This window comes from Lemur catta, chromosome 11 (genome assembly GCF_020740605.2).
Source record: "Lemur catta isolate mLemCat1 chromosome 11, mLemCat1.pri, whole genome shotgun sequence".
Lineage (NCBI taxonomy): Eukaryota > Metazoa > Chordata > Mammalia > Primates > Lemuridae > Lemur > Lemur catta.
The window spans coordinates 5,161,052-5,173,476 of NC_059138.1; the positions used below are offsets into that span (position 1 = coordinate 5,161,052).

Genomic DNA, 12,425 nt, shown 5'->3' on the forward strand with positions numbered 1-12,425 from the left:
GGCACCAGAGGGGGAGGGGGACCCCCAAGGGGCCAACTGCCAAGCAGAGCAACCGCTAGTTTTAACCCTTCTAACACTGTCACAGCCACTGCGGTCTTCCCCATGCTGGGAGCCCTGGATGTCCCCTCCCTTCCCGGCCAGCTTCAGGGCCCCATCCACTCACCTGCATGCTTCGGGCCCTGGCTTTGCGTAGCCGTCCAGGGCCCCCTCCCAGACGCTGTTGGCCAGGGCGTTGCCCATGGCAGTCATAACAGCCAGCAGCTCAGGCGGCCAGTCGTCGAGGTCCAGGGAGCGGACCCGGGACAGGTGAGCCCCCAGGTGTCGGTGGATCCCTGAGCACTCAATGCACATCAGGGCGCCCAGGTTCAGGCTGGCCCAGTCTGGGTCTAGGCGAGGAGAGGAAAACAGTACAGCCGGAGGGCAACCAGAGAAGGGGGGCAGCTAGGAAAGTCCTCCCCGCTGCATCCTCCCCGCCTCTTGGTGCCTGCAAAGCTCTGTCCGGGCTCCCCACCTCCCGGCCGGCCAGCCCCAGCACTCACTGGGTGCGTCGCAGTCAATGCAGAAGCTGTTGCCACGAACGGTGCGGACGGCCTGCACAGCCAGAGCTGTGTTCTGGTTTCCCAGCCGAGTCTGCCACGTGGCGGGAGAGACGAGGGTCAGTCACGAGGCCCCTTTCAGTCCCATCCCAGCCAGGTGCTCCACGCAGGCCCAGCCTCCCCTTGCCAACCTTGTCCTTGGCGCTGCGGCAGCCCTGCAGGCTGGCGAGGATCTGGGCCTGCACGCTCTGTACCCACAGCTCCCGCTCCTCCGCCGTCGAGGCCTCGAAGTGCCACGTCTGCCCGGTGAGGGACACTACTACAAACTCAAACGACTCCTCTGCCTCTGTGGAGGGAGGTTACGCCTTCAAGGCTCCCGGCCGACACGCGCGCCCGTCGCCACAACTCCGCTCCCTGCCCGGCTTCCCTGGCACTCGTCCTGCCCCCGATCTGCCCCCACTGCCTCACAGGCCACGCTCTCAAGGGGGACGCAGAGTAAACTTGTAAGACTAGTGTGAGCCCTCGAACCTCACTCCTAACCACCTGTGGAGCCTGGGGAAAAATGATGGGGGACACAGGGCTTGACATCCCTGGCACCGCCAGGAACGGGTCTGAAGCCAGAGAGGTGCTCCCTGCAGAAAGAAGAGCCGAGTGTCGGGAGAAGGATGCGACGGGTGCTAGGAGGCAAATGCTGGGAGGGTGGGGGAGGCGGGTGTGGGCACCATCCGTATATGTCAGCTGCAGCCGCCTCATTTTGCAGCTCATTAAACCCAATATTCCTGACGGCGTCAGCGTGGGGCTCCTGGGAGCTGGGCCCCTCCCCCACCACCCTGGCACAGAAAGGCAGGAAGGGCAAGTGGATGGAGGAGAGGAGGTTTTCTCCAGGAGTGTGTGAGCGAACGGGGACCCCCGGGTGTCTGCAGTAACAAGCACTGGGGGCTGGACTGCTGCTCTGAGCAGTGTGGTGAAGCCCTTCCGAGCTCTGCTTCCCCAGGCCCCTGGAAGACAGCCACAGCCACGTGAGCCTCATGGCAACCGTCACTGCCCCATGGCGAACAGTTCCTCATGAGCACTGTGACCGTGTCACCGAGGCTGGAGAGACAGCACAGGTGCCTGTGGGAAGGCCCCAGGATGAGCCACACCTTTGGCCAAGGCCATCACTGCTTGTAAGTCCTCACTGCATCCTGGCCCTGGGCAGCCTCACCTCAGTGACACCAGCTTCCCCTGGAGTCTTCCTCTGCTGGCTCCTGCTCTCAGGGCACAGACAGGACCGCCCTCTCGCACAGACGGCACCACCGCCGCACCCACCTTGCTCATAACCCCAGCCTGTGAGCCGCAGGATCTCCACGATCACTGGGGACTCGGTCCCCTGGACCACAGTGGACACCCTGTTCCACAGCCGCTAAGCAGCACTATGTCGGCGGCTGGCCGGAAAAGCTGATTTCCGCTCACCTGACCCACGCCCCTAACCCTTACAATCAGAGCAGAATGAGAAATTATGAGTCTACAGAAATTAAACTTATTTGGGAGCAAAGAAACTCCAAGCACTGAGAAGAGGGAGATTTTGAAGATACTTTGGGGAAAATGAGAGGAGCAGCGCTACAATTAGTAAAAGATTACGAGAAAGGTCCTATGGCAGGATGTTTAAGGAGCTGAATTCCTCAGCCTGAGGAAGACCAAGGGGAGACTCAGCCAGTCTGTACACACGCATTAAGCACCTACTAGGTATCCAGCACTCGTTAAACTCGGATGACACAAGAGACACAGAAAACAGGTCCTGCCCCACACGTACGTCTTGCCAGAGCTACTGCGGTAGTAGCCTGCTGTCTTTTACCTTCTTTAAGAATAAAAGCAGCTCGCATTTCAACAGAAAGGGTTTCAGTTAGCAGAAAAAAAGAACTTTCCTAAGATTCTGGGTCTGCATTACCAATACAAATTATGGAACTACCTTTATTAGAAATTACTACTAGAAAGTGCTTAATCCATCTAAAACAGAGAAAAGGGTGTTACTTTTCGGGTGCTGTCCCCAAGTCCCACTGCCCACCTCCTGTGCCCGTTTCCCTCTGGGGCCCCCTAACCTTCAGCAGCACTGCTGGGGCCGTCTGGTCGGGGGGTCCCGCTGCTCTTTTTCCGCCGGTGCTTCTTCCGGTTGGAGTGGGGAGATGGGGGAGGCTCCAGCTTGGGGCTGGAACTGAGCACCTCAGCTGGGCCACTGGCTGGTGAGGGGAGAGTTGGAGAACTGTGGCGGAGGGGAGGCCCAGGGGTGGGGGAGGCCCAGGGCACAGGGAGGAGAGGACCAGTCCTGCCAACTGTAGCTGGGCCACACCCGGGCCAGCCAGACGGACACCCTCTCTCCAGGCGAGGGGTCTGCCCAGGCTTCCCAGTCCCAGGGCTCCCCAGCCATGGAGGAGGAAAATGTGGAGAGTGAGAAGGAAACTTCGAGCAGGAGAAAGGCGAAGGGAGGAGACTGCCGCTGCAGCCTGGAGGGTGGAAGGCAGCCCGGGGAACTCACAGGGAGCTGAAGCCCCAGCAGCTCCGCACCAAATTTATCCTCAATCACACTCCCCGCTCCTCACAATTAATAGCAGAATTAGAAACAATCAGGGAGCTGCCTAATTACTGTCAATTAGAGCGCGCTAATCAAGCTCTGTCTCCCACACCCCGCCCGGCGCTCACCACTAAATGTCAAACTTCATTAGAGGCAGACACGCTCCCTCCCTCCCTGCCTCCTCCTTCCAGACTCAACAGAGGGGCCTCACCAAGGCCAGCACAGGCCCTCGGACAGGTGACCCCAGGCAAGGGCCCCGGGCTCCCCTTCTCATGCCCTGCATCCTCACTTCCCCCAGGGTGGGCTTGCGCTTGGGCCAGGCTGGGGGCAGAGACCCCCTGTGCCGGGATCCAGAGGCCGTGGGAGTGCGGCTACCTACCGAAGGGGTCAGGGAAGGGTCTTTGGGAGGCAGCTCAGGGAGAACGTGAATGAGCCTCGGCTGGGGCAGCAGTGGGAGGCAGGTTTGTCCTGGGGCGCCCACCTCCTGGCCTACCAGGGGGCAGTGGGGCGCCCAGGTCTCCTGTCTTTACACCTTCACTGTAAGGAGACTGTCCCTTCCCTTCCTGGCCCTCAAACTGCTGACAGGGTCTGTGGCCAAAGGTTAGCACTGGGGTGAAAGTAAGGTTGAAAGGAGGAGGCGGGTGGAGAGAGAGAGGTGGGGAGGAGAGGAAGGAGGAGGGAGAGAAAAGAGAGAGGGAAGGGAGAAAGGAGGAAGAAGAGAGGACAAGGGGGAAACCAAGGGGTGGACTGGAGAGAGAAGCTTGAGTGTCTGACCCGCCCAGGATGGGTGGGCCTACAAGGGAGCGAGCACAGGTGGGAAACGACCTTTTGGGACAACTCCAGAGACCCCCTGCGCCATAGCAGCGGCTGGGGCAGAGTTGCGCTGCACAGCTTAGGGCCCCCAGCCTCCGACCGCCCCACTCAACCGCTTCCCTGTCCCCCTGCAGAGAGGCTGATGAGCTGACTGCGCAGGGGGCTGATGGGGATGCAGGAGCCGCCACCAGCGCCGCCTGGGGACAGAGGGGAGGAGGAGCTGCAGAGGATGGGCCGCTAGCACTGGCCGCTGGCAGGGCCGAGGACCCTGGGGAAAGCGAAGGAGAAAGTGGCCACACATGGTGGCTGGAGAAGGGTCAGGGCCCCTACTCCGTTTCCAAGAAAAGACTGGTGCCAGGCCCCACGGCCAGGTGTCTGTGACAAGCCCGGGAGGGCTCAGCTGGGCACCACCCCATTGCAGCCCCCCAGGCTGAGAAGGCTGCACAACTCCCCTCCTCTGTCCCTTAACTGGGTCCCAGAAGAGGGGGGACGCGCAGCGCCACCACTCACCAGGGTGCTGCATGCCCGGGGGCAGGGCAGCGGCCTCACTCCACTGGTCTGCGCTGGACACGGAGCAGGAGCGCTGATGCAGCCCCTCCGCGCGCGGGCCAGCCCAGGCCGTGCCCAGCGGGCGCTCGGAGTGCAGGGACGCGCTGCTGGCCAGGTGGGGGGCACCTGAGGGGGGAAGGGTCAGACTGGGCGGAGGCCAGGCAAAGGGTGCGCAGAGACAGTCCTGAAAACAGGGCAATGGCAGAGCCGAGAAATTCCAGCAGGTTTTGCTGACCAAAAATGAGAGCTTGGGTTCACCAGGCGGCGGCCAGGCTTACCGGGGAGCCAGAAGCCACGCACAGGCCCCCAGGCCTTCACACCCCCCTCTCTCCAAGCACATGAAGGTCCACAACTCTGTCCCTCACTGTGACCCCACAGCTGGAATGGGTGGGGGAGTAGGACATGGGGAGGTGTCTCTAGCCGAGGCCTCCCAACTCGTGGAGCAGCTGGGGCGGTGCCGGCGTCCCTCGTCCCTCGCTGCAGGCTCCCTGGCCCAGAGCTGGGCCTGCCCTGTCCCAGCCCTGCCCCTCCTGGCTCAGGCCCTGCACCCTGCATTCTGGTCCACATATGCCATTTGCTTTGCCTCAGCTCTGCTGCCATTCTGACGAGAAATAAGTGTATCAAATTCAAGTAATTATGTCTAATTAGTATTAGTAATTATCCTGTTGGGCTGGAGAAAATTAATCTTTCGTTTCCCATCAGGGAAGAATGGCAGAGCCGAGGGGAACCCGAGGCGCCAGGAGCGCCCAGGCTGGGCGGGCACGCGGCCGCGCAGGGAGGAGGACGGCGCCTGCGGGCTCCCCCGGCCGCGCTCCCCAAGCTGAGAGAGACCCGGGAACAGCGTGGGGCCTCAAGGCCTGTGACACCTACAGGGCCTGAGCTGGGACGCCGAGAACCTGAAGCTTCCCTCCCCGTCTTTAGTCCACCCGTCTTTAGTCCACCCGAGACTGAGGGCGGTGACTGAGGCCAGAAGGAAATGGCCCCGGGCGTCTAAGGAACAGGTGGGCCACGCAGAGCGGGCTTCGCACTTTACCCCGGGGACCTCGCCAGGTGCAGGAGGTCAGCAGGAAAGCAGAGAAGGGCCTGGCGCTGGCCAAAGCTGGAGAAAGCAGCAGAGGCAAAGCCAGAGAAGGGGCACACGCGAGGCCTCACGCCAGCCCTGCGGTGCAGGGGGCTGAGTTTGTGGAAGCCTATGATAGAAAGCCCTGAGCTGGAGCAGCTAGAAGGTAAAGCAACAGGCCAGACGTACCGAACGCTCTGGGGACAGTCCGATGCTCAAAGGCAGAGAGCAAGTTTTGTGTTTCTCTTGTATTTGTCATAACACCCAAAGCAGGACCAGACACATAGTAAGTGCTTAGCAGTATACGTGGGCACCAAGACGACAGGCCAGTCTCCATTTCCAGTCCCCTAAGGTAACACGCCGATGCTGCCTCGTCCAAGTCCCACCACCTCTCCCTCTGCTCTGACAGGTCCCCTACGCCCCCACTCAGGAGGCCGTGTCGGGGAGACTTGGTCCCTAACTTCTCAGACACCAGCCCCTGCCCGCTCCTCCTGCTGCATTCTCTCCCCGGCTCCAAATCACAGGCCCCTCACCCCGGCCCCAGCCCAAGACATCACTGGCCCAACTTCCTCCCTGAGCCCCCGACCCAAAACCCTGAGGGAGGGAAAGTGCTTTCCCTTTTCTTTGTTAATTCTCCCCTCATTACGCCTGCAATCCCACAATCAGTGTGCACTGTAATTGTCGAATTTGATGCTAATGATTAATGAATTAAACATGGAGCCATCAATTAGTCCTCGGAGGATAATTCTGCATAAAGCAGCGGATAATGTAATTACAGTAACAAAGATAATGAGATGTTAACATCGCCCGGTGAGCGGGAGACATGTGTGAGTGTGCGTGCGGGTCGGCGTCGGCGCGGCAGCGGGGCCGAGGCTCGGGCAGGCGCCATGTGCTCCCGTGTGCGGGGCTGTAATTATGACAGCGAGCGCGCTGCGGCTGCCCAGGGGAAGGTGTCAGGGACAGGAATGGGACAGGACGGTGTCTGCATGTTCCCCTCCCTCTTTGGGGAAACAGCCAGCTCTCCTCTGTGCCCTGCCTTCAAGGAAAGGCTCCTTCCGTGGACTCGTACCTCTCCTCCTCCTCCTCCGTGTGACAGGAGAAGCCCCGAGCTGCCCGGACGGGCCCGCTGGTCCCTGGGGACTCACGGCAGAGGGCTCCCAGCAGCTCTGACCGCTCTCTGGGCTGAGCACTGAGAATGGCACATGACCTACCATCTTTGCCATGGAGCCAGGCCCTGCCCCCCAGTGCACCCCACAGCAGGCCGGGGCCCCGGCTGGCACACCACCGTGACGGGTGGCCGGCTGGCTTTGTCCTCCTTAGCTTCCTTCCTTCCTTCCATCCACTAGATCTCTCCCTCTGCACAGTTCACGGCTTCCTCGCCCTGAGCTCAGGGTGGCTTAGACTGGGGAAGAATGTAGCCCTTCAAGCCAGACACACTTAGGCTCGACCCTCGCTCTCCCACTTACTGCGGGATTAACACAGACAGGTTACTCAGCCTCTCTGAACCTTTGTTTCCTCATTAAAATGGGGACAGTAATCTTGACTTCCCAGAGCTGCCGTGGGGCTGGGCCTGAGGCAGAGACACCACCACACCTGGGACGTCTCAGGCGGTGGCGTCAGGTCCCTCCTGGCCTCTACCCATGCCTCCAGCCTGGCCAGTGCCGGCCCCATCGGCATGAGCCCAACACACACGAGGTGCCGCGCCGCAAACGAGGACCATGCCAGAGAGCTAGCGTCGTGCCCGCTTTCCCTCTTCCCTCCTGCCCGCACTGCCCAGCGCAGACCCCGTCAGCATCTTCAGGGGGCAATTCTCTACTGCTGGCCACTGCGCCAGGAGGCCCCACCCCGCCCACTGCCCGCCTTGGATCCAGACACAGAGACAGGCCTGGGACCACTGACACAAGGCTACCTGGCCCCACCTGATGTCCAAATCAGCTGCTGGTCTAGACATTTTCCGCCACCTCAACTAATTCCACTAGGGCTGCATTCTGGCACATGCACTGGGCTGAGATGACCCCCCCCAAGTGTGACACTGGCTTGTCGGCACATGTGGAGCCCAGAACGCCCACCTGCCTGCTTAGGCCCCGCCGTAGCCACTCCCCACACCCCCACCTCGGCAGCCACCTCACCTGTGCCCCCTCCCAGCTGTGTGTTACTCCGCTCTGCGGCCAGCCCGTTGGCCCGGGGGCTGGTGCCTGGGGCTGTGGCAGGTGTGGCTCGGGGCAGGCGCTTCCCTGGCACTTTCACCGTTGTCCGCAGCAGATCAATCTCCTTGCCGTGGATGTTCTGCATGTAATCCTAAAGGCCACACGGGTAAAAAGAGTCATTAGGACAGGTCACTCCTCATGGCCCCTTGTCTCTGGGCCAACTTCTGGGTCTCTCCTTGCTGTGCTACCTGGGTTCAGGGAGGAGAGGGAAATCACGTGTCTTACAAAGCAGGACTCTGCAGCCTACAGAACATTTCCAAGTCCGGATTATACCTGGATCTCCACGGTGCCCAAGGACAGCTCGTTGGGGACTTAGCCAGGGGGAGCCAGGGTCAGGGCAGATCTAAGCACCTGGAGCCAGGCGCCGGGGCTCAGGCCCTTAGAAGAGAGCTTAGGCAGCGGCAACACAAAAGGTGGCCGAGTGCTGGACTGAGCTGGGATTTAAGGAGAGCCCCCGTGGCTGAGGAGAGGAGCTGACACAGTCCAGACACGGGTAACACCGTGGACTTCAGCCTGTTCCACAATCCCCCACCTGGGCATTAAAAACCTTTTAAAGCCTAGAAGAAGAGTCCCAGCCCTTAGAACAGTGCCTGATAATAAATACTTGTTGAACAGTTTAAAGTGAAGCCTTTGGTTCCTTTTGCTGGACTTTGGAATATAGCAACAGGTGCATGTTTGATACCACAGGTTCTCTGAAAGTAACCCTTGTCATCACCGTATCATCTGCCCAGCCGTGTGCCGGGTATTGACTGCACTATAGCAGTATATTTTATACATATATGCTTCACGTGCTATCTCACGTAATCTTCTCAACTACCTGGGGCAGGTACTACTATGCCTATTCTGGAGATGAAGAAACTGAGGTTTAGCAGCCAGGCAAGGTGGCTCAGGCCTGTAATCCTAGCACTTTGGGAGGCCAAGTCGGGAGCATTGCTTGAGGCCAGAAGTTTGAGGTTGCAGTGAGCTATAATCGTGCCACTGCACTCTAGCCCAGGCAACAAAGTTGAGACCCTGTAAAAAAAAAAAAAAAAAAACAAAGGGAGGAAGGGAGGAAAGAAACTAACTGATGCTTAGCAAGGTTACCCCACCCAGAAACACACAACTAGAAGGCAGCAGAGCAAGACTCAAGCCCGGGCCTTTCAGGTTCCCGAGACTGTGCTCCATGCTCAGACTCCTTGAGCCCAGCGTAGGCCCCAGAACTCACCTTGCCTTGAGCCGGCACCCGGAGCGCCCCGCAGAGTGGGAGCCACTGTGTGCTGGACTCGCTCACCATGTGGGTTTTGGCCTGGGAGCACCATGACCGAGTGGCAGGGAGGGTGGGAGCACTGTCTTGAGCTTTCTGCTTTAAGCTCGGTGCCTGGCCTGGAGCCCAGGCGGTACCTGCTTCGAGTCTCCCTTTCCAGACCGTGGATTTGTTCCCACGTCCCCATCACCATCCGGCTCCTCGGGGGTTCCCAGCTAACACCCTTGACGACACAGCAAAAATCCTTCCCCGGGACGACACGCCTACCTGAGAGGAGAATCTGGGTGGTGTCACCTAGGACAACTTTTTACTGAGTTACGTCGATTAGACACAAAGTCAGCTCCTCGTTTCCCCTTCACGAACGTCTCTGGGACGTTTTGCATCCCAAGAGCTTCTGCGGGACGAGCCGTCTGAGATGCAGGTGGTCTTCCAGCAATGAGGGACAAGCCCTCTCGCCTTCACCCACTCCGGGCAGCTGACTGAATTCCACCCAGGCTTCCTCTACTTTCTCACCCTTTTAGCTTCAGGGAAAAGGGACATTGTCCTCTGCTTAAAAGAACCGACAGGGAGTGCTGCCTCTTGGGAAGCCGTGAGGTCTCACGAGGGCTCACTCTGGGAACCGCAAGGAGGACATCAAGTAGACAAGAGGCACCAAGAGAACATGAGGAGGTGCTACCAGCTAGAGAGGAAGAACAGGAAAGAGAAGGCCCCCCAACACCAGCCTCCTGCCCGCACACCTGTGGCTGGATGCCACCCACAGCTGTGCCCTCGGGGGACGGTGGAAAGGCCTGCTGCCAGCATGCGGCCTCCCTGCCCAGGCCCTGCCCCATGAGGTCTGGCTGAGCTGTCACCCCCCCCCCCCAGGAAGACAGCCCTTCAGAAGGGGGCAAGGTGGGAGGGCTACCCAACCAGAGGGGCTGTCCCCAGAAGAGGGGTCCCACTCCCTGCACTGCAGCTCTCTGCAGCCTGGGGCTGCACCTGTGCCCTCCTGCCACTCCTAACCCTCTGCAAGGATGGTGCCAGGCTCCCGGCCCCACGCACACACGTGCTGAGGTCTCGTTCACTGCCCCAGAACCACACGACACAACTGAGAACACGAGCAGCCTCCTGCCAAGACAGGCCCCCTCTGACAGCCTCTCGGTCCACACTGTGCTGACCAGTGACAGGGCTGACCCCAGCCCTGGGCCTCCCCAAGGTGGCTGGGAAGAAAACAGACTCAGGAGCCCCTTTCCTGCTCTCTCCGTTCCTTCTCCAGCCAGCTGAGCTCTGCCCACCAGGCCCCGCTGCCCTCTGGTCTTGTTTCAGCCCAGTGTCTGCCTCGGAGTTCACCGTCTCGCCCCTCTCCCCACCTCCATCCCCTGGACTGGCTTCTGCACGGTCCCATCCCTGGGCCCCCCTCGTCCCCGTCCCCAGTCCCTGGCCCCTGTACACAATGACATCTTAGATCGGCTGCTCCAGACAACTGTCAACAGCTGGCTGGGCCAAAGGCACAGCTGTAGTCCCCCTCCCGAGGGCAGGGCTTGGGCTGCTCTAGTTCACAAGGAGGGCACAGCAGCCGCAATAGCTCTCAGGCCCCTCTACAGCCCTGGGATGCCCAGGCTGGGATGTGGCAGAAGCTGACCCTACGCCAAGAACAAGAGCTGCACAGAGGGACTCCGCTCGGGGCCGAGGAGCCAGGCGCTGGCTTGTGGGGAGAAGACCGCCCAACACCGCCAGCCAGCCCGTCCCCGGGCACCCAGTGCCCAGAGCGCTAGACTCCGTGCGCCTCGTGCCTGGCCAGCTCCGGGGCCTGAGCTGAGGACGGAGCCCGGGCCTGGAGGACAGCGGAGGGAGCTGGAGGCGGCAGGGACAGGAAGCTCGGGCAGAGCAGGGGCGTTTCCCTCCGTCAGCAGAACGGGGAGCACGGTGGTGGCAGTGGCGGCGGCTGCTCGGGAGAGCGGTCACCACGGCTGCCTTTATTGCCCACCATCAAACAGCAATTTCTTCCCCAGCCTCCTCGCTAATTACCCCGCCAGCGTTCTCATCTCGTTTTATTACTGGAATTAACAACGAGTTCAGAGCGTGGAAAGCTATTAAGATGTGTGATTAAGCCACATTCAATTAGTTTCTACAAACAATTTAATTGATGTTGCAGATAGAATTAACAGAAGGTGATTGTGTGAATGGCTCCGTTGGCTGCAAAATGGGGGAGGCTGTGGCGGGCTCTCTTGGGCCAGGCACGAATCGGGCGCGAAGCTTGAGGCTGGCCCATCAGCTCATCCTCTGCAGCCCGGCCCGGCCTGGCAGCCGGCTGCCCTCAGGTCTCAGGTGAGACTCGTCTCTGGGAGCGAAGCCAGACCAGGCCCGGGAGTTCTGCCTGAGCCTCTGGGGGAACCGAGGCCCCTGTCCTCCACACCCTGTCAGGATCTGGTACTTGAGACAGCCTCGAAGGGAAGCGGCTGCTCATAGGTAGGGAGGCTGCCTGGTCACTGATGGCAACTAAAGAGCTTGCTCAGGCAGGAAAAGGTGGCAAAGGGGGCCGGGCGCGGGGGCTCATGCCTGTAATCCCAGCAATTTGGGAGGCCGAGGCAGGAGGATCGCTTGAGGCCAGGAGTTCCAGGTTGCAGTGAGCTCTGGTGACACCACTGCACTCTGGCCAGGGCAACAGAGGGAAAAAAGGGCAGCAAAGTGGCCGTGGAGGAGGAAAGGCAGCACTGAGGCAGCATGAAAGAGGAGGAGGAGGTGAAGTGGCCTCTGCCAGAGCCACCCAAGAGCCCGGGAGTGCACGGCGCACAGTTCAACCGGATCCCTGTCTTCCCGATGAGAAGACAAGCACCTGCCGGGCAAGCATGCGTCTGCAGGTTCCTCCTGCATCCAGCGTGGAGGAGGGACGTGCGTTTTGACCGCAGAGCCCGTGGGCAGCCAATGGAGAACGACTACGAACAGACGGTAACTTCCGCTATCAGGAGCTGCTCCCTCGACCCTGCTCGTGACAGCCTGTGGCCAGGGGAGCAAAGGGACCCTGGCGGAGGCAGGACCCAGGGAACTGGGCCAGCAGAGCCTCCACCTGTTGGAACTCACCCTGCAAGGATGCAAGGACAGGCCTGGAAGCCTTGGCATCTGTCCCAGGCCCAGAAGCACACTTGGCCACACACAGTGCAACAAGTGTGGCACTGGAGGGCATCCCCAGGGGGCTGAGACGCCCAGCCTGGCCCCGGGCCGCGAGCCCAGCGCTCCCCACCCTCCCTGCCTGACAGCACCTGCCCCCGCTGTGGACGCCTCAGCCACTTTCCCAGCTGCTCCAAAGGGAGGTGCTTTGGGCAAATACAGAAAAATCGGGTAATGCTGAGAGGCAAAGTCACAGGTCCAAGTCTTGGCTCAGCCACTGACTGGGTGACTTTGACAAGCCCCCAACCCACCGAGCCTCTGCTTTCTCACTGGTTGCTCGTAAACACGGCATTCCCCCAAGCTGTTGGCTTTCTTTCCTGTA

General features: G+C 60.5%; 1 protein-coding gene across 6 annotated transcripts in view; it reads right to left on the bottom strand.

Moving 5' to 3' along the window:
• Positions 1-12,425, bottom strand: part of AGAP3 (ArfGAP with GTPase domain, ankyrin repeat and PH domain 3) — a 56,127-nt gene that overhangs the window by 1,597 nt on the left and 42,105 nt on the right. For 4 of the 6 annotated variants that reach the window (XM_045564997.1, XM_045565000.1, XM_045564999.1 and 1 more), the window contains 6 exons: positions 7,636-7,804; positions 4,408-4,572; positions 2,615-2,752; positions 728-882; positions 540-630; positions 164-386 (listed from right to left, as the gene is read on the bottom strand). In XM_045564997.1, coding sequence (XP_045420953.1) covers positions 164-386; positions 540-630; positions 728-882; positions 2,615-2,752; positions 4,408-4,572; positions 7,636-7,804 — 941 coding nt within the window. The remainder of the gene's footprint in view (positions 1-163; positions 387-539; positions 631-727; positions 883-2,614; positions 2,753-4,407; positions 4,573-7,635; positions 7,805-12,425) is intronic. The other 2 variants (XM_045564998.1, XM_045565005.1) reach the window with 1 other exon arrangement.